At 42.4% G+C, this 21,679-nt stretch overlaps 1 protein-coding gene across 1 annotated transcript in view; it reads right to left on the bottom strand.

Moving 5' to 3' along the window:
• The window catches only part of LOC132883477 (girdin-like), a 107,436-nt gene that overhangs the window by 4,878 nt on the left and 80,879 nt on the right, over positions 1-21,679 (bottom strand). The window contains 12 exon segments of the mRNA XM_060917149.1: positions 203-357; positions 3,178-3,219; positions 6,707-6,772; positions 9,846-10,034; positions 11,993-12,070; positions 12,854-13,050; positions 13,167-13,259; positions 13,731-13,876; positions 16,179-16,365; positions 18,495-18,638; positions 18,868-19,145; positions 20,742-20,903. Coding sequence (XP_060773132.1) covers positions 203-357; positions 3,178-3,219; positions 6,707-6,772; positions 9,846-10,034; positions 11,993-12,070; positions 12,854-13,050; positions 13,167-13,259; positions 13,731-13,876; positions 16,179-16,365; positions 18,495-18,638; positions 18,868-19,145; positions 20,742-20,903 — 1,737 coding nt within the window.

Below are 21,679 nucleotides of genomic sequence, written 5' to 3'. Positions count from 1 at the left end.
GAATTACCCGCCAAATGACAAATTAAGCCGCCTCGGGCGACCGGACCACCGCGAATTTCGAGCCCTGTATAAAAATAATTGTTATTCATAACTCAGGCAGAATGAATAAGAGTAATATTAAGTAACAAAAGTCAAGTTTGTTTTTTTTTAATTATTGATCATCATCAGCATCTTTCCTCTCCATGAAGAGAAGTGTGAGCACCTCGTTGGCGTGAGAGCTGCTCCTCCTCCTCTGGCTGTGTTGAGATGATCTCTGGACCGGGCTGCTCTCGCTCGACCAAACCTCAGCATCCAGACTGAGACTGAACTCTCCACTGCTCTCGCTGTGCGGTCTGCTCACGCTACCGTTCACCGCACCTGATGCACAGCATGACAGAAATCAACACACGCGGTGGAAAAGAGTGAAACACTTCGTGTGAATAAATGGTGATAAATAAGTCACATACACAAGTGTAGATTTTCCCCAAATGGAGTCCATCAGCCTAAGTGTGTTTAAGTTTGTTTTATTTAGTTTTGCACTTGAGCTCCGAGGCTAATGAAGGACTGTTTGACTCGAGTCTAATCTCAAAACATTTTCTGTATTGACTCAGACTTGTCGGTGTTTTTACTTGGACATTTCGTGATTTTGGGAACCGGGTTTGTTGGATATGGCTTTGGTCTTGGAATTGACAATGGTGGTCTTGACTAATCTGCAATACAAGTCTACATCTCTCAAAATACTTTCCATAAAACCATCCACAAATCTTTAAATGGCAGTATTGAGTGGAGGGAGGGAGCGACTTTAAAACACTTTCGTAAAACAGCAGCTGTTCTACAGTCCTACACTGGAGATACATCACCACTTTCAGCTTTCTGCACTGATTCTGCCGTCAAATTTTGGACATCAAGGTCAAAATGCACCATTAAAGAAGAATCTGGTTTTCCAAAATGCCATTTTTGCATTTAGCTACACTTTGATATTTAGTTCATGTTGACAGATGACGGGACACGTATCCTAAAACACGTCAGGAAGCGTCCGTGACATCACGCAGGAACCGGAAACTAAACGTCTTGGCTGATCGACTACATTTACAAGTGGAAAAATAAGCAAATTAGATTTTTCACAGCCCTGCGATAACCTGGCGACTGGTCCAGGGTGTGCCCCGCCTCTCACCCATAGCCAGCTGGGATAGGCTCCAGCTTGCCTGCGACCCTGTACAGGATAAGCGGCTACAGATAACGGATGGATTTCTCACCAGAACATGTTTAATTCTAGCCCATTCCAAACCGCAACCATTTCACCAGAAAAGAAATCCATGAAACACAGTTCTGAAAGACACCCAAGTGTGTTAGGACTCTGAAAATCCCATTCTCTAATTAATATCCCCAAAAACACTGCAGTCCAGTTAAGATTATTCAAATTGTATGAAACGTTGAAATTTTCTTCTTCACAGATGGCAGCAGATGAACAACGCAGCCATATTTACTAGGGCCCGACTGGTAAATTGTCATGCTGATAAGAGTTAACTGACGATAAATCAGTATCGGTGTTTATAACAGATAATAAATGACAATTAAAAAAAAAAAAAGACAGAAGATGGCTCCTTTAACCATGTTATGAGGACTGTCATTGCATTGTTTGTCGACCAGAGCGCACATTGCAACTCCACTGTTGGCAGCACAGGTGTTTGGAATGCTACAAATCACAACAATCAGCTGACCCAAGCAAAGTAAGTCAGTTTCAGTTGTACCCAAATTAACAGCATACATATATGAAGCGTATTTTTTTAAAAAGTTTTAACTGAAATTAATTATTTGTACAATTCCCAAATACATAAATGAATAAAGGAACCTTAAGTATTTTATAGCTCTATTCACACACACACACCTCCACATTCTATCCTTTGTCTGGTTGATTTAGATTAGACTTCATGCATACATCCTGATTGCCCGATATATCCCATAATCCTGTGCATCTGTGAAGGTTCTCAGTCATCCAGGTCATAATAAACCATGGTTGGTAAGAAGGCAACTGGACTTGCTTGAAATTCTTGAACACGTTACACCTCTTCAGTTCTGTCTGACTAGTGGGGAGTTCCAGGTATTTATCCTCTAGTGGATCAAAAGCAACCCGAAGGAGAGTCATTGAGGTCACATGGGTCACTGAGGCTACATCCACACGACAACGGCAACGAGATTTTTTTTTTTAGCGGGTAAAAAAAAATATATATATCGCGTCCACATGGGCAACGGATCAGTAAAATATCAGGTACATATGGCAACGCAACGCTTGCTGAAAACGATGCAATACACATGCCACACCTCTACGTGCGCTGTAAGACGGTCCCATCGGAGACACCAGAATAGAAGAAGTAGGACGCATGCGCATAAACCCCTTCTTCTACCCGGCATGAATGAGTGAGTGCTGCTTGTTCTAGTCATGTGGTTGTGACGTCATCGTAAACAAATCCGTTCTACTCATCCAGACGACTTCGCAACGGCGCCGTTGCCAGATTATTCCACTCTGGAAACCGTTCTCAAAAAATATCGTTTTGGGGCACCCAAAACGCCGGTGCCGTGTGGATGCCAGGCCGAAACAATAAAAAATTTTAATCGGATTCACCTGAATCCGTTGCCATGTGGACAGGCCCTTATCCTGTAGGTGTAGGTCACTGGGTGCTGGGTGTGAATGGTGTTGGGGGCCAGGTGGGAATGGCGTTAACAGCCTAGAGAGTCGTTCGGGTGATCTGTGGGTCGTTGACTCTCTCTGCCATCATGTGAGTCATTGAAGTCAGCTGAGTCTTGGTGTGGATGTGTATTCAGTTTTCTGGGAAGTGTGCCAAGGACTGCATTGTACGGTATGTGGCTGATAAGTGGTGTCTCAGGCTACATCCACACGACAACGGCAACGAGATGTTATTTAAAAATATATCGCGTCCAAATGGGCAACGATCAGTAAAATATCAGGTCCATATGGCAACGCAACGCTTGCTGAAAACGATGCAATACACATGCCACACCTCTAGGGGCGCTGTAAGACGGTCCCTTCGGAGACACCAGAACAATAGAAGAAGTAAGGACGCATGCGCATAAACTATTATGCGCGAGACTTCATATTAGCCACAAAGTCAGAAAAATCTGTTCGTAAAATTACATTATAATGACCAAATACAATGAAAAGTATTTTTCCAGTCTCACCTGTGAAAGGTAATCCCATGTGATGTCGTTTGGACGGTAAACCTGTAAGTACAGTTAAACGCAGCACATGAATGAGGCATCTTTATTCTCCGCTTTGACCTATCCAATATAGCGGCGAGGATGACGTATGATTCTACACGGAAGGCGGCATCTTTAATGGTCCGGAATAAATTGAATGCTACACGTTGATGGATTAATTTGTTCTTCTACGCCCTTTTTGAGGAATGTATTGTAGGACTTAAACCAACATCTGAAGAGGTGAGATCGCTCCTTTTTTTCCCTATTTTTGCTGGCGGGATTGACTCTGCCCTAGGGGCTATTTTCTCTCTCTCTCACTTTGCACCATTACACAATAAATATCCACAATGAAAATATTTTGTAAGCGTGTTTCATGAACCAAGTTATAGGATTTGTTGACAACTCGCACCGAGTTCGTTACACTTCTACCCGGCGTGAAGCACTCACAGTCATGTGGTTGTGACGTCATCATAAACAAATCCGTTCTACTCATCCAGACGACTTCGCAACGGCAACGTTGCCAGATCTTTCCACTCTGGAACCTGTTCTCAAAAAGATTGCGTTTTGGGCACCCAAAACGCCGGTGCCGTGTGGACGCCAGGCCTAAACGATAAGCAATTGTATCGGAGTCACCTGAATCCGTTGCCGTGTGGACAGGGCCTCAGACTTCTGTTCAGTGATGGTCATTCCAGGTTGATGAAGATGGTTTCTTTTACTCCTTTTTCAAACCACTGGTCTTCTCTGGCTAAAACGCGTACGTTGCAGTCCTGAAATGAGCGTCCTTTGTGATTAAGATGAAGATAGACTGCAGAGTCCTGGCCTGAGGAACTGGCTCTCTTGTGTTGAGCCATGTGCCTGTGAAGCGGTTGTTTTGTTTCCCAATGTAGGTCTGTGCATTCCTCACCGCACTGCACTGAATTGCATACACTACATTGTCCTGTTTGTGTCTGGGTATTCTGTCCTTAGGGTAGACCAATTTCTGCCTCAGAGTGTTACTGGGTCTGAAATGTAAAGGAAACATCTGCAGAAAACACCAAGTGTGAAATGTCCTGCGTGTTATCTTGAGTGCAGCAGTCAGTCGGGACAAAAATGTCAGCGGAAAACACAAAGGAACTAAAGGAGATTGTGGATAATTAGGTTGTCATTATTATATCCACATTCACTGGATATGAGCAATTGCACACACTGATTGGCTACTTTACTACGAGGCTATCAGCTCATATACCGGGAGTAGAGAAAAACAAAATGGTGGCACATTTTGCTGAACCAACCAAGGGCGAAATAAAAACTCTATTTGAAAACAAAACCCAAAATATGGAATGAAAGTATTTGATGGTAAGAACTTCTTTTTTTATTTTTCAAGATTTATTATTATTATTATAGCATTTTTCATAAATTGCTGCTGTCATTTCGCCGGTTTGTTTACATTCTAAGCGGAATTTTTTTTTTTTTTAAATGGAATAGAATGCCTTTATTGTCACTGCACAAATGTACAATGAAATTTAGTTACTAACAGGAGAGCAAAGCCGCTGCGTATTTGCACGCCACCACTCTTGGGCACTTCAGCCCAAGGCCGTCCCATAGTAACCTAACTGCACATCTTTGAACTGTGGGGGAAACCCACACAGACACGGGGAGAAGATGTAAACTCCACACAGAAAGGTCCTCGTCAGCCACTGGCCTCGAACCCAGGACCTTCTTGCTGTGAGGAGACAGTGCTAACCACTTTCACCACCATGCCGTTTTGTATATTTTTATTTATTGAATTTGCAAAAAAAAAAAGCTCTGTTTCTCAAAATCTAGTGAACGTGACTAGAATAAAACAAACAGTTATTCCACTCAATCTTGTTGTACATGGTTTATAACCAACTTGGTTCTACGCGCCTCATTGGCTGTCAGCTCATGTATGACTCGTGGAATAACTGTTAAATATGCTATATTTGAGTGATGAAGGATAAAACTTTTTTCTCCCTAATTAATTAAGCTATAGCTTGAAAAGCACATAACTAATAATTGCACTTTTTTTTTCACAGTTCAGTTTCCATCAAATCCTGCGCTCTGATTGGCTGGCAAGCAGGTCTGTATCCTACGATATGGACCCTGGTTATGGACCTCTGGCGACTCACTCGTTCACAACAACAAACATAGTAGCATTTTTTTTGTCAACATTTATCTTTTTTTTTAAATAAGATTTATTTATAAGATTATCAAAAATCTTATACATTTTTGCCAGCATTTCTCAGTATAATAGCATTAATTTTACAGCATGGATAATGATAACAACAGTGTTCACAGCGAAAGCGAGTTTTACTACCCTGAGGAAGAAGAAATAAAAGAAAATTTCAGGAGAAAGCTAAAAACTGTTGCTAATGCCGAGCAAAAACATGGCTGAATCCTGAATGACTCCTATTTGTATAAATAGGGGACTACATAGGCGGCAAAATGTAGGGGTTTTTTTCCTGCCATGGAAGTGCACTTGTATACCGAGGAGGAAGCAATTTGCATTACAGCCGTGAATGAGGATTCAAAATGGCGGCGCGGCTCGCCTTGGCTTGGTTTTTCCTTTCGGGCGCTCTCGTTTTCTGTTAGAATTTGGTAAAGAAAAAAAATATATATTATTATTATTTACCAGCTTAAGGTCGGTCCATATGGTGAAATACCGTGACCTCGGCCTTGAATACTGACCTCGGCCCAGAGGGCCTCGTTCAGTACTTTCAAGACCTCGGTCACGGTATTTCACGATACGGACCTCCCAGCTGGTAAATAACATATATTTCCAGGTGAATAGTTATTTGCCTAATTAATGCAATTCTGTTCAAAATGTGTCCCACCCACTCACCCCCGCCATGTACATTTCAGCCTGCTTGACTATTTTTTGCACTATTCACAACACTATAATGCATTTCTATTGAAATGAAGACATTTGTCTTTCTCTTGGTGTGATGAGCGATCAGAAATCACAGATCTTTTTTTATCGTTATCCATTTCGGTGCCAAAAATCCCTTATGGGTCGAGCCCTAATATTCACCCACTGACAAAAAGAGAAACATTTTATCAAGTACCCAAGATGGAGGATTTTAAAGAAGGTGAAAGGGGAATTTCAAACTGAAGAACTCTGGTGAAAAGAGGCCCGTGGACACGGTGTGTTCTTCCAGAGCGCATGACATGAAAAGGTTTCGTCACACTGATGATGGACTTACGACAAATTTTACAGGCAACTCGGTACCTGGAGGGTAAAGCAGGATCTGAGGAAGAGAGCTGCAGTCCTGTCCAATTACACACACAGAGCTCATTGTCACATCACACACACAAATCACCCCTAATCCCTGTCTCGGCTCACATGTCCATGTGTCAAAACCTGGCACATGCATGCCGTTCACAGCTTGATCAGACCATTTTAATCACCAACTTTCTGTGGAAATGCGTGACTGATGAAGCTACCGCACAGTGATGGAAAAATGGAACTGTCCTTCTGCAATCAGTCATACATGCCGTTATTTTCCCTCCTTACCTTGGCTTCGAATTGCACTCTGCTCGTCTGAAGACGTGGGAGTGACGTCCTCACAGGAGACATTATCTACAAAACATTAAAAAAAAAAAACCTTTAAAACATTGTCCAAAATAAACGTATAATCTAAAAATTGTTGTGCGGCCAGTCAGACTGTGCATGAAGATGCAGTCAATGAGGAAGAAAAAAAAGAGAAAAAAATACCAGAGGTCTAGTTCCACTGCACAACCTTCTTCAGAATGAAAACTATCAGGAACCTTTATTAACTGTGTACAGCACCAGTCAAAAGTTTGTACACCCCTACTCTACTCACTCATCGGTGTTTCTGGAGTTTGTATTTTCTACATTGTAGAACAAAACTGAAGACATCAAAAACTATGAAATAACATCTGGAACACGTATGGAATTATGCAGCAAACAAACAAACAAACAAAAGTGTTAAAAACAAAATGTTTCGTATTTTAGATTTTTCAGCATATCCAGCGTTTCCCTTGATGACACTTAGTACACGATTGTCATTCTCTTAACCAGCTTCATGAGGTAGTCACCTAGAATGCTTTTCAATTAACAGGCGTGTCTCGTCAAAAGTTAGTGGACGAGTTTCTTGCCTTCTTTATGCGTTTGAGATCGAACAGTAAATAGTAAATAATAAAAACACAAATAATAGAATAGCCCTAACTCCATCCGCAACTGTAGTAATCCCTCAGGTAATTATCAAGAACCGAACAACTAAGTAAAAAGAAACGACATCCATCATTACTTTAAGACATGAAGTTTCTTAATTAATGACAAGGAAAAAAACAAAAACAACCCCCCCCCACTGAATTCGATAGAAGGGGTGTCCAAACTTTTGCCTGAAGTAATGACGGAGATATTTTTTCTGACTCGATCCATATTATAGAACTTCTATCTTATGGCCCTTTTCCACTACCCTTTTTCAGCTCACTTCAGCCCGACACAGCTCGCGTTTCGACTACCTCAGAGCAGCACGAGTCAGCTCGCTTCAGCCTTACTCAGCACCCAAAACTCGCACGGTTTTGGAGTGGGGCTGAAGCGAGCCAAACCGAGCCGAGTGGGGCTAGGGGCGTGAGCAGACACTCCCCTGTGCACTGATTGGTGAGGAGGAGTGTCCTCACATGCCCACACACGCCCCGCGAGCACGCTGGGATCTGTAAACCCGGAAGAATAATAATTATGAATTACGAGAATTTCTGAAGCCTTATGCGCCTCATCTCATCTATACGCTCTTGCCAGTATCTGTTGGCGTTGTCGGTGACAACAAGCCACAGCACCAAGACCAGCAACACTAACGACTCCATGTCCTCCATGTTTATTGTTTACTATCCGGGTCGTGAGACTACCGCTTAAAAGGTCACTGATGTCACTGTTTGCGCCGCCTAACGACATCACGTGACGTCCACCCACTTTCGCTAACTCCACCCAATGTGTCCACCCACTTCCAGCCAGCATGGTTCAGCGCGGTTGTAGTCGAAATGCAACTCCAACAGCCCCACTCAGCTTGACTCAGCCCAACTCAGCCGCATTGGTAGTGGAAAAGCAGCATTATTTACCACCTGATAGTTTTACCATGACGACTCGAACAAGAATGTTTGCACAGTATGTTGATGATATTAATTGTGTGAGAGTGTGACTAATTATAGGTGTTACGCTTTCAAGGCTGCTAAATAATCAGATTAAAGATTATTTAATAGTTTGACAACAGAGGTTTTTTTTTTTTAAATAAATGAGATTTGGTTCCTGAATGACATGTACTGTTGCTCTGTGTGAGAAGGAAGGAACAGTGTGATTGTACTTCATGCTATTTACACTGGAATGTCCTCAGAAGGTTCCAGAAACTCAGTGAAAACATGCTTATAGGAACACAGGCAATATCTACCGTTAGCATGATTTCACACTGGTGGTTTTCCCCCCCTGTTCAACCACGAGAGTACATTTTACGTACATAGTAAGAAGCTACAAAGGTGGGTGGAATTACCATTATTATTTTTGTCAAAGATTGAGTTAAATGTCAAGTGCTTTTTTATGTCCTGACCTCCAAAGCAAACAACTTCCTCGTCATCAGAGTGACACCAATCTTTATCACTGATACCAATAAATCTAAACTAAAGAGCAAGCTAGGCTAGTTAGGTAGTTTAGCATACTAGCTAGGACTGGTTGTGGTTGCAATAGGTGTGTTTCCATTAACCTGCTTAATGTCCAATATGAAACTGAGGCAAAGAAAGGGGAAAAAAAAGAAAAAAAAAAGAGGAATGGAAGTGTGTGAATTTCAAATATCACCAAAAAGGTCCCATGGTCATGAGCTTTGGGTAATGACCGAAAGAACAAGATCGCGGATACAAGCGGCCGAAATGAGTTTCCTTCGCAGGGTGGCTGGGCGCTCCCTTAGAGAGAGGGTGAGAAGCACAGTCACTCGGGAGGAGCTCGGAGTAGAGCCGCTGCTCCTCCACATCGAGAGGAATCAGCTGAGGTGGCTCGGGCATCTTTTTCGGATGCCTCCTGGACGCCTCCCTGGGGAGGTGTTCCAGGCATGTCCCCCCGGGAGGAGGCCCCGGGGAAGACCCAGGACACGCTGGAGGGACTATGTCTCTCGGCTGGCCTGGGAACGCCTCGGTGTTCTTCCCGAGGAGCTGGCCGAGGTGTCTGGGGAAAGGGAAGTTTGGGCTTCCATGCTTAGACTGCTGCCTCCGCAGCCTGGCCCCAGATAAAGCGGAATGAGACGAGACGAGACCAAAAAGGTTTATATGCTCACGTTTTTTTTTTTCAGACAATATTTTACAAAACTGAAATGGAAGCTTTTTTTCTACATTTAAATCATGACTGTGAGAGGAGAAAACCCAGATTTAATCGCATCACATCACTCGATGGAACCACTGAACATTCGCAATTGTCTTTTGTTGATCCCCCCCCATTTTGAAAACTGCGATGGAAACCCGTCTACTGTGGACATCATGCGATTCCCCCCATATCAGCACAAACAACCCACCCGTAATCAACACAGTGGACTCGACTCACTGCTGCTTTCAAAGATGACTCAATATACACCACACACAAACTGGAGACAACACAAAACACCACGTATGAGGACAAAGAGCAAAGACGTCATCAAGGTCTGCAACTCTACCTTTGTTCTTGAGCTTGTGCTTGTTGCTGAGGGTGGTGTAGTTGATGGCTGTGGTGGAGTACGCAAGCTCCTTCATTCTCTGGCTCCCAGCTGCAGACACCGGGTCCTCAGGGGCCTCCAGGTGATCTGTACTGCCACTCCACTGACCAGCACCAGCCAGCGCCATGGACTGCAGCAGATCGTTCATTGCTGAGATGGGAACAGAAGCGTAAATCAGTGCATGCTGTGAGGAATCAGTGACCTTCTCAGCATGGACAGAGACAGCATGCAGCTCTACATCACATCACAACACATCAAGTCATGCCATGTTTGGGTGAAACCAAGCCTCAGATGGATGGAGAAGCTGAAACGCTCATACAGCCAAAGCAAAACAAGATACAAAGTGCAAAGTGTTGTTACAGATCCTCCTAGAGATCTGGACAGCTCTGATATGACATGGCATTTTCATGTTCTGATTCGCCAGAGGTCAAAGATTCAGAAATTGTTTCATTTAAAAATAAACTTGACTCCAGGTGACTGCATCTAAGATTTTGGAATAAATAATTCTCATCTCATTATCTCTAGCCGCTTTATCCTGTTCTACAGGGTCGCAGGCAAGCTGGAGCCTATCCCAGCTGACTACGGGTGAAAGGCGGGGTACACCCTGGACAAGTCGCCAGGTCATCACAGGGCTGACACATAGTCACAGACAACCATTCACACTCACATTCACACCTACGGTCAATTTAGAGTCACCAGTTAACCTAACCTGCATGTCTTTGGACTGTGGGGGAAACCGGAGCACCCGGAGGAAACCCACGCGGACACGGGGAGAACATGCAAACTCCGCACAGAAAGGCCCTCGCCGGCCACGGGGCTCGAACCCGGACCTTCTTGCTGTGAGGCGACAGCGCTAACCACTACACCACCGTGCCGCCATAAATAATTATATTTAGTAATTAAATTAGAAGGCTTTCTAAACCTTTTTTTATTCCAAGCTTAAAATCAAATCACTTTATTGGCAAATTATTTAGCTTCCTTCTAGAAACAACTTCTCAATTAAGATCATTTGAAGCCTCTAGAAATTAGAAAATAAATCTAGAAATGGAAACGTATTAATCTTATATTTATCATCTCAATGACAAATATTAGATAGTTTCAAGTAATTTTGAAATATCACATTGCCCTCCACAATTATTGGCACCCCTTGTAAAGATGAAAAACTGTATGATTTAAAAATAGGAAACATACTTCATTGTCTTCACTATAATTTCCGGGGTGACAATAATAATCATATAAATAATTTCTTGATAAGGGATTTGTTTTTCTGTCATTAAAAATGTATTTCAACTGAAGGTTGGATTTTTCTCATTTTTTCAGTGTGAGATGAAGCAACTTCACCAAAAGGTGGATTTTTTCTAACCCTTTTTTACTGACCTTTATGAGGGTTGCCAATAATTGTGGAGGGCACTGTACATATCCACATTTTAAACATTTATCATATCAAAATTTAAATAAATAGATAGATAAATAAATAAAAACCCGAGCCAGTGTGTTTAGCTTTGTTGTATTTTTCAAATGGTCTCTGTACTATTTCTTGTGCAAGAAACACTACATGATGTATTCTATGTTTTGTACATGTTATTCGTCAATTTGTGGGGTAATTTTAAAATTAAAAATTAAAATTTTGTGCTCATAGTGATGTAGATGCTACAGTTGTGTCTGAGCAATCCCAACGCGTGGAGTGTAATGTGCTATAAAGCAAGCTGTAAATACTGTTAAATAAGCACGCACGCACGCACATACAGAGAGAGAGAGAGAGAGAGAGAGAGAGAGAGAGAGCGCGAGAGAGAGAGCGAGACAGCACCATTTCAATTCCATCATGGTGGCTGGAGATGAAGGAAACATCAGGGTTGTATGATGACATGCTGCTGATGTCGTGAGCACAGATTATTGCTCTCTCACACCACAAGCAGATATCAGGCCAAAGTCTAATTAGCTAATGAAAGCAATGAACTTAAAACACAAAGACCATCATTCTGGGAGCAAATGAAGACATTAATCTCAGAATAAATAACGCAGAATGCATGAGAACAGACAGAAATACTCTGGGGATCGACACTCAGAATGGTGCAATGAAGCTAACGGAGAGACGGTGGGACTCTTACACATGGAGCGCCGGTAGACGGCCTTCTCTTTGTCTTTGTCCTTGGACCTGTTCCTCATAAAGGGCAGCTTTTTCAGTGCTGAGACAGAGGAGGAATGAAGCAGGTGGAAGAAAGGAGGGAGAGAACATAATGATAATACACACACACTTCTGTCAAATGTGCTCAGTGACATGTAAAACAGCGAGGCAGCGAAGACGAGGATTTTTGAAGGGTGAAGAGTCACAACACTGAACAAACAACACCAACACAGATGATCATTAAAGGGTGCAATTAAGGGGGCGGAGCTTTGGGCTTTCGAGTTATATTTTTCCAGCTTGTTAATGATATTAATGATCTTTGTGTTGCATTGCACCTTTTAATAGAAATGCACAATAATGTTGATGACGTGCCCTGAGAGGACGTTTCTGCTAAAACCCCTGCTAAAGCATACCATTGGAGGAACCTTGCACATTGCTGTGCTGTGCTCTCCTCCCTTTCAGCACACAGAGAGAGAGAGAGAGAGAAAGAAAATCAAGTGAAACAAAGCGAGTGCCAACCATCACACAGCAAATCCAGACGTCTCAAGCAAACACACACATCACAATCTAGCTAGCAGCTTCCAATAAATAAATAAATAAATAAATAAAGAGGAAAGATGGAATGTTCTGGAAACTCAAATAGACACTCATTTGTACACCTTCACAGCTTTTATTTTTAAAGACTAAAACCATGTTAAAATGCAGTCCAGGATATCAGACATGAGAAATGAAGCTAGATTCAGTCACACTTGCAGCAAATTAGGTCCAAACACTGACCGTAATTTGATCAAATATGATAAATTTGAGCTCAGGGAGGTGAATTCGCCAGAAAACTCATACTCACTGCCACTCCTCTTTTGACTCAGAGGGTCGTCGAGTGACCCGGAGCCCATGGACGAGCTGTCCTGACTGTCCTGAGGAGCCGCCAGGAAGCCGTCGCTCGACTCGGAGCGGCACGGCGTAAGGGTCAGGGAACGCATTCGTTCGCGGCTCTTTGGCTTGATCAGCTTCTTCATCTTCAGCGTAATCCAGTTCCCCCTTCTGTCAGAAAACAGCACAAAGCCTTTTCAATCCTCGAAGCAAAGAAATCAATCGTTACTTGGAACCAAATTCCAGAAATAGATATACATTTATTTTATTTTTTTTTAAATACAAACCTCCTGGGGGGTGAGGGATCGTAGAACTTGTACTGATCCATGATCTTCTCCTCCAACTTCTCCTTCTGTCTCCTCAACTCGTTCAGTTTGTCTCTGGAACACAGAACAGGGAAGAACTCTGGATTTTTTCAGAACGTCTTGATTAAAAACGTGACATTTTCTTGAAGGAGAAACGTCTATTTAAAATTTATTGAAAGAGTCTCCAGTGGCCAAGTTTACCAAGGGTTTATGGTTTCATGTTAACTTGATCAACTGTGTTTTTTTTCCACAAGCTGGTGAAGGAACGAGTGTTTATAGCTGCTATAATGCAAATGAGGACGGGAACTAAACTGTTCTTAGATGATCCATACCACTCAATGCAACCATAAACGGATTTTTTTTAAAAAAGTTCAATGTGCCGTTTATTAATAAGGAAAATGGTAAATCGGTGGCAAATTGCTGTGCTGTAACGGAAATCAAAAACACTTTTCCTTGATCACTGATTATTTTCCTATCACAGCATGCCCCTCATGTTCTTTTATTCCTTATGTAGGAGTAGATTTACAATAAACAATGATGACCCACATGTACTGTCTCTGCCCAAAGTGCAAGAGGTCTTTGCTCTCCATGGTCTGGTCCAGCAGGGTTTGGTTCTGCTGCATCAGGGTCTGGATCTGGTTCAGCAGGTGCCGGTTCTCCTCCTCCAGATTCCCTTTCAGCTGGCTCAACAACTACACAGAGGAAAGAAGGTTTTAGGTCACACAAGGAGAGACAAGATGCAGTAAAACCACGAAGTCATCATGTATTTGACTTGGAAACTTTCTAAAAAAAAATCTTTTGGAAAGTAAAGATATTTTTGAGCACAGATTTTCCATACAATCCGTTACACTGTCAGTATTTATCATCATGTTTTTGTTGTAGTGTAAGCTGAAAAGAATGCGGTGGTGAGGAAAGGTGGTGTGCTGAACGAAAAAAAAAAAAAAAACAAGTGTGCAGTGCTACTTTGCCAAAAACAGATAGTTGTCTGGTTTTGTTATGATCATCGCAGAGGGGGCTCTGGTGAGCCACAATGGAGTAAGACCTGCTTTTCACAGCTCCTGCAGACTCCTTGCCAATTTAAAATTAAACAAACAAACAAACAAACAAACAAACAAACAAACAAACAAACCCTGTTACAACCGCAAAACACAAGTAATATGATCTAGATATATTGTTTACATACCAATTATCAAAAAATCCGAAAAAGCCACAGGGGATGGTGGCAAACCTCCAAAAATACAAGTACGGTGGTTCGGCTAACTCGAGGCCTACCCACTCCAACAACCCCTCGATGAAAGGTTTGTGTGACTTCTCACCGACCCTGCCCTCACCTGGGAGATCAGCACCGCCATGTTATTCTGTCCATTTGATAGCCAAAGAGTTTGATAAAAGTTATGAATGTGCTTGGAGTGGCAGCAGTGATGGTAAGCATTTTTCTGGTTTAAAAAAAAAAAACCCTTATGGCGTATTCACACCTACGTTGTTTGGTCCGGACCAAACGAACCAAATTTCCCTTGGTCCGGACCTTTTGGGTTGGTCTGAATACAAACCACCGAACTCTGGTCCGGACCAAACAAGCGGACCGAGACCGAGCTGCAAGATCGGACTCGGTCCGGACCAAAGGAACCCTGGTGTGGATCTTTTGGAGGTGTGAAAGCAGACCGGACCTAATCCGACAGTTTCGTTTGTCAAACATTATGGGAAACAGAGTCTTGACACTCCACCGCAAAGTGCAAACACTGTTTCGGTTGTCAAGGGAACCTTACAACAGTCGTTCAGTCATTCAGACCAGTGGTAGGCTAGACTACAGAGTACAAAAAATTAGTAGGGGGCAAACGTGGGCCGAGGAGGAAACGCGTACCCTTGTGGATATATGGGCAGATGTCCACATATCCGAGCTTCTGGAGAGAACACACAAAAATGCTGACGTGTTTGCTGTATTCAGTGAGAAAATGAAGGAGAAGGGGTTCACGCGCTCCCCAGAACAATGTTGGCTAAAAGTGAAGAAACTCCATCAGACCTACATTAAAATCAGGGACATTCTTTCAAAAAGTGGCGGTACTAGCGACGCAAAAAAGAAATTCATCTATTGCGTGAAGAGTCAGAACTGTCACAACATGATGTGCGCTCATCAGCGCTATCCTCCGTAGCCGCCTTGCCCTTTGTTGTCGTCGTTGATAAATTACTTGTACAACAGCATAGTAATCGCACAATTGTGAAAACAGTAAAAACTGGAAAAAACATATAGCTTTGATGACATTAAAAAGAATAACAGCACGGAAAGCCTCCATGACTACTTTTGAACTTAACGCTTTGTGCGCATGTCGTCTCTGACCAATAGCTGAACGACCTCAGGGCGCGTGGCTTTGTTGACAGATTTTGGTCCGCTTACTAAAATGTACAGTGTGAAAGCGAACCGCACCAAAATGAAAAAAAAATAAATAAAATTTGGTTCGGACCAAAGCAAGTGAACTATCGAACTATCCTGGTCTGAATACACCCTTAAACACAGCTGATATGAAAGCTGCTGTAGTGTGATTTACTGGGAGTCCAGAAGAAGGAGGATGAGGAGCAAACTACAGCCCACATTTTTGAAGAGTTGTAGCTGGACACAAAAGAGATGAGAACCACTGGAGTAAGGGACGATTCGAAGGTAGCAGACAGAAACACATTTTAATCAGTTCTTTAAAAAAAAAAAAAAAAAAAAGTCAGTAACAGTGAGGTAATACACGATAAATTGGAACAGTCTCACATATCCAGTGCTCCTGCATTCCTGAGGATGTGACTCAAGCTCCCTCAGGGAGAAATAAATCCCACTGCGAGACAAAGACACGACTCTGGACTGGACTTCAATTTAACATCATGATCCCATTTCTAACAGCGCTCGGATGACAGATTTTCTCGCAGGGTGCCAGGTGTGAAATAGGAGACGCCCGTTAGAAAACGAAAACGGGCCTGAATCATTACCCGAGTGTGTGCAAATGTGGGAACTACCTCGCACTGATTGGTGAGTTTGGTGGAAGTGATATCCAGCTGTTGGTACTGCTCCTTCAGCTTGGAGAACTCTGCCTCCAGGCGTGTCTGCTCCAGTTTAGCAGCATTCAGCTGGCTCTTCAGGTTCTTGTGGTCGGCCTGCAGGCCCTCGTTGTCTTTCAGAAGCTGTTGGTATGTAGTGTTCAACCTTTGAAGAAAAAAAAAATAAAGTTACCAGCAACATTCACTCAAACCTTGACATGAGAACAGGGAAGGTATTAATCATGGTATGGTCTTAAACCAGGGGTCACATGATCAACATTTTTCACCAAGTATATAAAGAGAGACCTGATCATCGACATATTCCATCATGGCAGCAAATTATTTGGTAATTTCAGTGAATTATTCAGTAATTACGGTGAATTCATTCGTTTGGTAACGAAAGCTAATTTTTCGGGAACTTTAGTGAATTATTCAGCAACAACAGCAAATTATTTGTCAATGGCATCCATTAAAAAGCAGAAGTGACATGATCGACATTATTCACAAAGTCCATAAAGAGACCGTAGACCTACAGTATATGTAGCACATCAATTTTACACTGGTATACAGTTAAGTGAAAAAGAAAGTACACCCTCTTCCAGTTACACGATTTTACCAATCAAGACATGACAAAAAAATTCTGATCCTTACCAGGTCCTAAAATTATGCAAATCTAACCTCAGGTGTGAAGCAACACCCAACAGATTCCACCATGTCATTATTTATTAAACAAAAATTAAGTGAATATTGAATATGCAGAATTCAGTAGCTTGTAGAACCACCTTTTGCAGCAATAACTTGAAGCAACTGTTTTCTGTAATGATTTTATCAGTCTCTCACATCGTTGTGAAGGAATTTTGGCCCACTCTTCTTTACAACATTGCTTCAGTTCATTCATGTTTGAGGGCATTTGTTTATGCACAGCTCTCTTAAAGTCCCGCCACAGCATTTCAATTGGGTTGAGGTCTGGACTTTGACTTGGCCATTCCAACACCTTAATTATTTCCTTTTTCAGCCATTCTGCTATAGATTTGCTGGTGTGCTTGGGATCATTGTCCTGTTGCATGACCCAATTGCAGCCAAGCTTTAGCTGTTGGACAGACGGCCTCACATTTGCCTCTACAAAACTTTGATATACAGAGGAGTTCATGGTTGACTCAATGACTGCAAGGTGCCCAGGCCCTGTGGCTGCAAAACAAGCCCAAATCATCACTCCTCCACCACCGTGCTTGATGGTTGGTATGAGGTGTTTGTGCTGATATGCTGTGTTTGGTTTTCGCCAAATATGGCGCTGTGCATTATGGCCAAACATTTCCACTTTGGTCTCATCTGTCCAAAGGACATTGTTCCAGAAGGCTTGTGGCTTGTTCAGATGCATCTTTGCAAACCTAAGCCATGCTGCTATGTTCTTTGTAGATAGAAGAGGCTTTCTTCTGGCAACCCTTCCAAACAAGCCATACTTGTATCGTCTTTTTCTAATTGTACTGTCATGAACTTTAACATTTAAGGTGCGAACTGTGGCCTGTAGAATCCTAGATGTAGTTCTTGGATTTTTTGCAATTTCTCTGAGCATTGCACAGTCTGACCTTGAAGTAAATTTGCTGGGACGTCCACTCCTGAGAAGATTGGCAACTGTCTTGAATGTTTTCCACTTCTGAATAATCTTTCTCACAATAGAATGATGGATTTCAAATTGTTTGGAAATGGCCTTATAACCCTTCCCAGACTGATGTGCAGAAACAATTGCTTCTCCAAGATAATTGCTGATGTCGTTCCTCCTTGGCATTGTGTTAACATACACCTGAGTGCTCCAGACCAGCAAACTACCAAAACTTCTGCTTTTTAAGAGGTGGCCACACTTGCTGATGATCAATTAATCAAATTCATTTGATCAGCAACACCCGGCTGCTAATTGCCTTCATAATTTCTCTGGAAGCAGTAAGGGTGTACTTAATTTTTCACACACTGCTACTGAATTTTTGGCTTACTTTGTGTTAAATAAATAATGATAGGGTGAATGTGTCATGTGTTTTTGGTCATCTGAGGTTATATTTGCCTAATTGTAAGACCTGGTAAGGACCAGATGATTTATTATGTCCTGACACTTAAAACCTAGACTTGAAAGAGGGTGTACTTTCTTCTTCACATGACTGTAAATGTGAAAATGGATTAATTTATTGAAATAAAATTTGATAGCTTATCAAATAAACCGTAATTTCTTTCAGGAGAAATAAAGTCTCTCCAAAAAAAAAATTAAGGCCATCCTAAGACATTGTGCTGATGGAATTCACCCACTTGTCGTTTTCTTCCTTCAGTTTGTGATACTCGGCCGCTGTGGCCTGGTGCCTCTGGTTCTCCGACAGCATCTTCTCCTGCTCAGCCTTCAAAACCTTCTCCAGCTCCTCCAGCTGTGCTTTCTGCTTCAGCAGCTGGTTATACCTGCGTACACCATATAGGTGTGTCATGATGCATACATTCACACCACAAACATACCGCTGTCCTTCAGAGTATCCAAAAACACTGGAGTATACAGAATACAGGAATAGAATTCTATATGGTTGTGTATTGCATTTGAACACATTCTATTAGTGTAATACTGGGAGTAAAAACTGAACAAACCATGAAAATATCAAGAAAATCTACAGGTTTTCATAAATTGCTCCCTCACCTGTCCTCCAGGTCTCGGTGCTGCACTTCCAGGCTCTTGTGTGCACTCTTCAGACCGCCGTGTTTGCCGATCAGGGCCTCGTACTCGGCTGCCTGGCGCTCGTGCAGAGCTGCGAGCTTCTCGTGGTCCCTCAGGAGCAGCTCGTAGGTGGATCGGAGATCCTCGCGCTCTCGCACAGCGCTGTCTCGCTCACTCTCAGCGCTGCACTGCTGACTCTGAAGCTGAGCGTTCTGGGCTACGAGCGCTGCACTCTGAGAGTTCAGTGTCGAGTTCTCCACCTGAGAAGATTTCAGAAAATGGGTTTGCTAACGTATCTCTACATGCTCAGGGGTCTAACTGGGACAGGAACCTAAAGCTGATATGGAACCTGCAGGGAACCCTGAAACCCAACAGTTTACTACTGACCTTAGCGTTCTTAGTTGGTCTGTTGCTGGATGATATACACAGGCTAAAAACACACTTTTTTGTGGTTCCAGTTTTATAATTTTTGGCTCCTGCTCAAAACTGGCATCGGGACTTACTGGTACTTGAGAGCGGGGTGAGCAGCACTGCTGAGTGATTGCACATGTGTCTCACACAAACACTGAATATATTACACAGGTTTTTTTTTTTAGTCAAGTCAGAATTGTTGGTGGCATTAAACTCAACACTGTCATTTTATTTGCCAAATACTGCACCAGAATGAAGGAGAGTAAATTATTCAGAAACTGCAGTGAGTTATTCGGGAAGGGCAGTGAATTATCTGGTAACAGCAGCTAATTATTCATTAATGACAGAATTATTATTCAGGCAGTTATTTGTTAATGGCAGCAAATTACTTGGTAATTTCATGAATTATTTAGTAACAGCAAATCATCAAGTCATGTCTGCAAACTATTCGGAAATGTCTGTGAACAATTCAGAAACTTAAGCAAACTTTTCAAAAACGTCTGTAAAACTATTCGGAAAAAGTCTGTCAACCATTCGGAAAGCGTCTGTGAATTATTTGGAAAACTTACGCGAACTATTTGGAAAAAGTCTGCGAATAATTCATAAACTTCTGCGAACTATCTGATACCGACAGTGAATTCTTCAGTGACGGGAGTAAACTTTTCAGGAACAGCAGCGAATTACCAGTAAAAACGGTGACTATTCAGTCATGACATTTACTCAATAATTGCAGTGAATTATTCAGTACATGCAGAAAATCACTCAGTAACTCCGACAGATACTTATTCACTAACCACAGTGAACTATCCGCAAATACAGCAAATTAATCGGGAACTGCAGTGAATTATTTTGGAACTACTAGCAGTAAGATTAATATACATCTGGTCCAGGTCTTGCTGGTTTTATTTGTTGTGTGGAAAAACTAGCACTGTAAAATGAGGACGCACAGATAATCCGCATGGTCAGAAACCCCGAGGTCTCTGTAGGTCAAAACATCTGTGACTTAATCTGATGATAAAAAAAAGAAAAAAAAAACCCACAGTTTTATTTCTGGGATGACCTTGACAGCGAACCATAAACATGTCTGGAGCTGAGGCCAGGTTAACGACTGACCCACATTCGACTTAATCTACTGTCTGATCTCAATCCTGTAGAGACTCTGCCGTGTCCTCTTCATTTCAAAAATCAGTCGACATTTCTAGCTTTAAATCCAGCAGCTATGTCCCAAATCCCACTTCTATATATTTCTACACAACTCAGATTTATTTACTGAATGTAGATAAATCACACACTTCTGCTTTTTTCAGGTAATATTACAGATCGGATGGGTTTAGTTCCAAATGTCCCAATATACACAATAAACAAACAAAAATAACCTAGAGGCAGTGTGTTGTGTTTGGGTTGGGATAGAGCAGAGAACCACAGAGACTGGAGTGTGTACGGACCTGGAGTTTGGCGTTCTGAGTCTGCAGTGTGGTGTTGTTCTCCTGCAGCGAGGCGGCTTGTCTCTGCAGAGCGAGGATCTGAGCCTGGAGGTTACTGCTCTGAGTCTCCAGCTGCTTCAGCTGCGTACGCAGCGCCTGCTTCTCCGCCTGAAGAGTGGCATTCTGGGAAAACACGCAAAATCGCTCGAGTTTTACAAGGCTTTAAAACGATGCCTTAAATCTTTCGACTTTAAAGTAATTGTGTCGAGTGAAGAATATATTGAATGTCAATATGAGAAACATACGATGTGTGGAAACAGAAGGCGGCTTCCTCCATGACCTTCCTCTAGGCCACGGTAAATAAAGTACCATTAGGGTTAATAATGGGAATAGTCTATAATTTGAGAATAGTAATCTCCAGTTATTCCACAAAATCGAGTCGCACACGAGCTGATAGCCGACAAGGCGCGTAGCACCGAGTTGGCTATAAGCCATGTGTGATGAGATTGAGTGGAATAACTATTTTATTCTAGCCACATTCACTGGATTTTTTTTTTTTAAGAAAACAGAGCACCCTTATTTTTTGCAAATTCGATAAAAACTTTATACAAAATCTCATCTCATCTCATTATCTCTAGCCGCTTTATCCTTCTACAGGGTCGCAGGCAAGCTGGAGCCTATCCCAGCTGACTACGGGCGAAAGGCGGGGTACACCCTGGACAAGTCGCCAGGTCATCACAGGGCTGACACATAGACACAGACAACCATTCACACTCACATTCACACCTACGGTCAATTTAGAGTCACCAGTTAACCTAACCTGCATGTCTTTGGACTGTGGGGGAAACCGGAGCACCCGGAGGAAACCCACGCGGACACGGGGAGAACATGCAAACTCCACTTTATACAAAATGTCTGACAAAATAATTTCTGTTGAGAATGTAAACAAACCGGCAAAA

The sequence above is a fragment of the Neoarius graeffei genome, chromosome 3 (assembly GCF_027579695.1).
Source record: "Neoarius graeffei isolate fNeoGra1 chromosome 3, fNeoGra1.pri, whole genome shotgun sequence".
NCBI lineage: Eukaryota > Metazoa > Chordata > Actinopteri > Siluriformes > Ariidae > Neoarius > Neoarius graeffei.
Note: the sequence above shows the minus strand (reverse complement) of the source record. Positions and strands in the feature narration are given on the sequence as shown.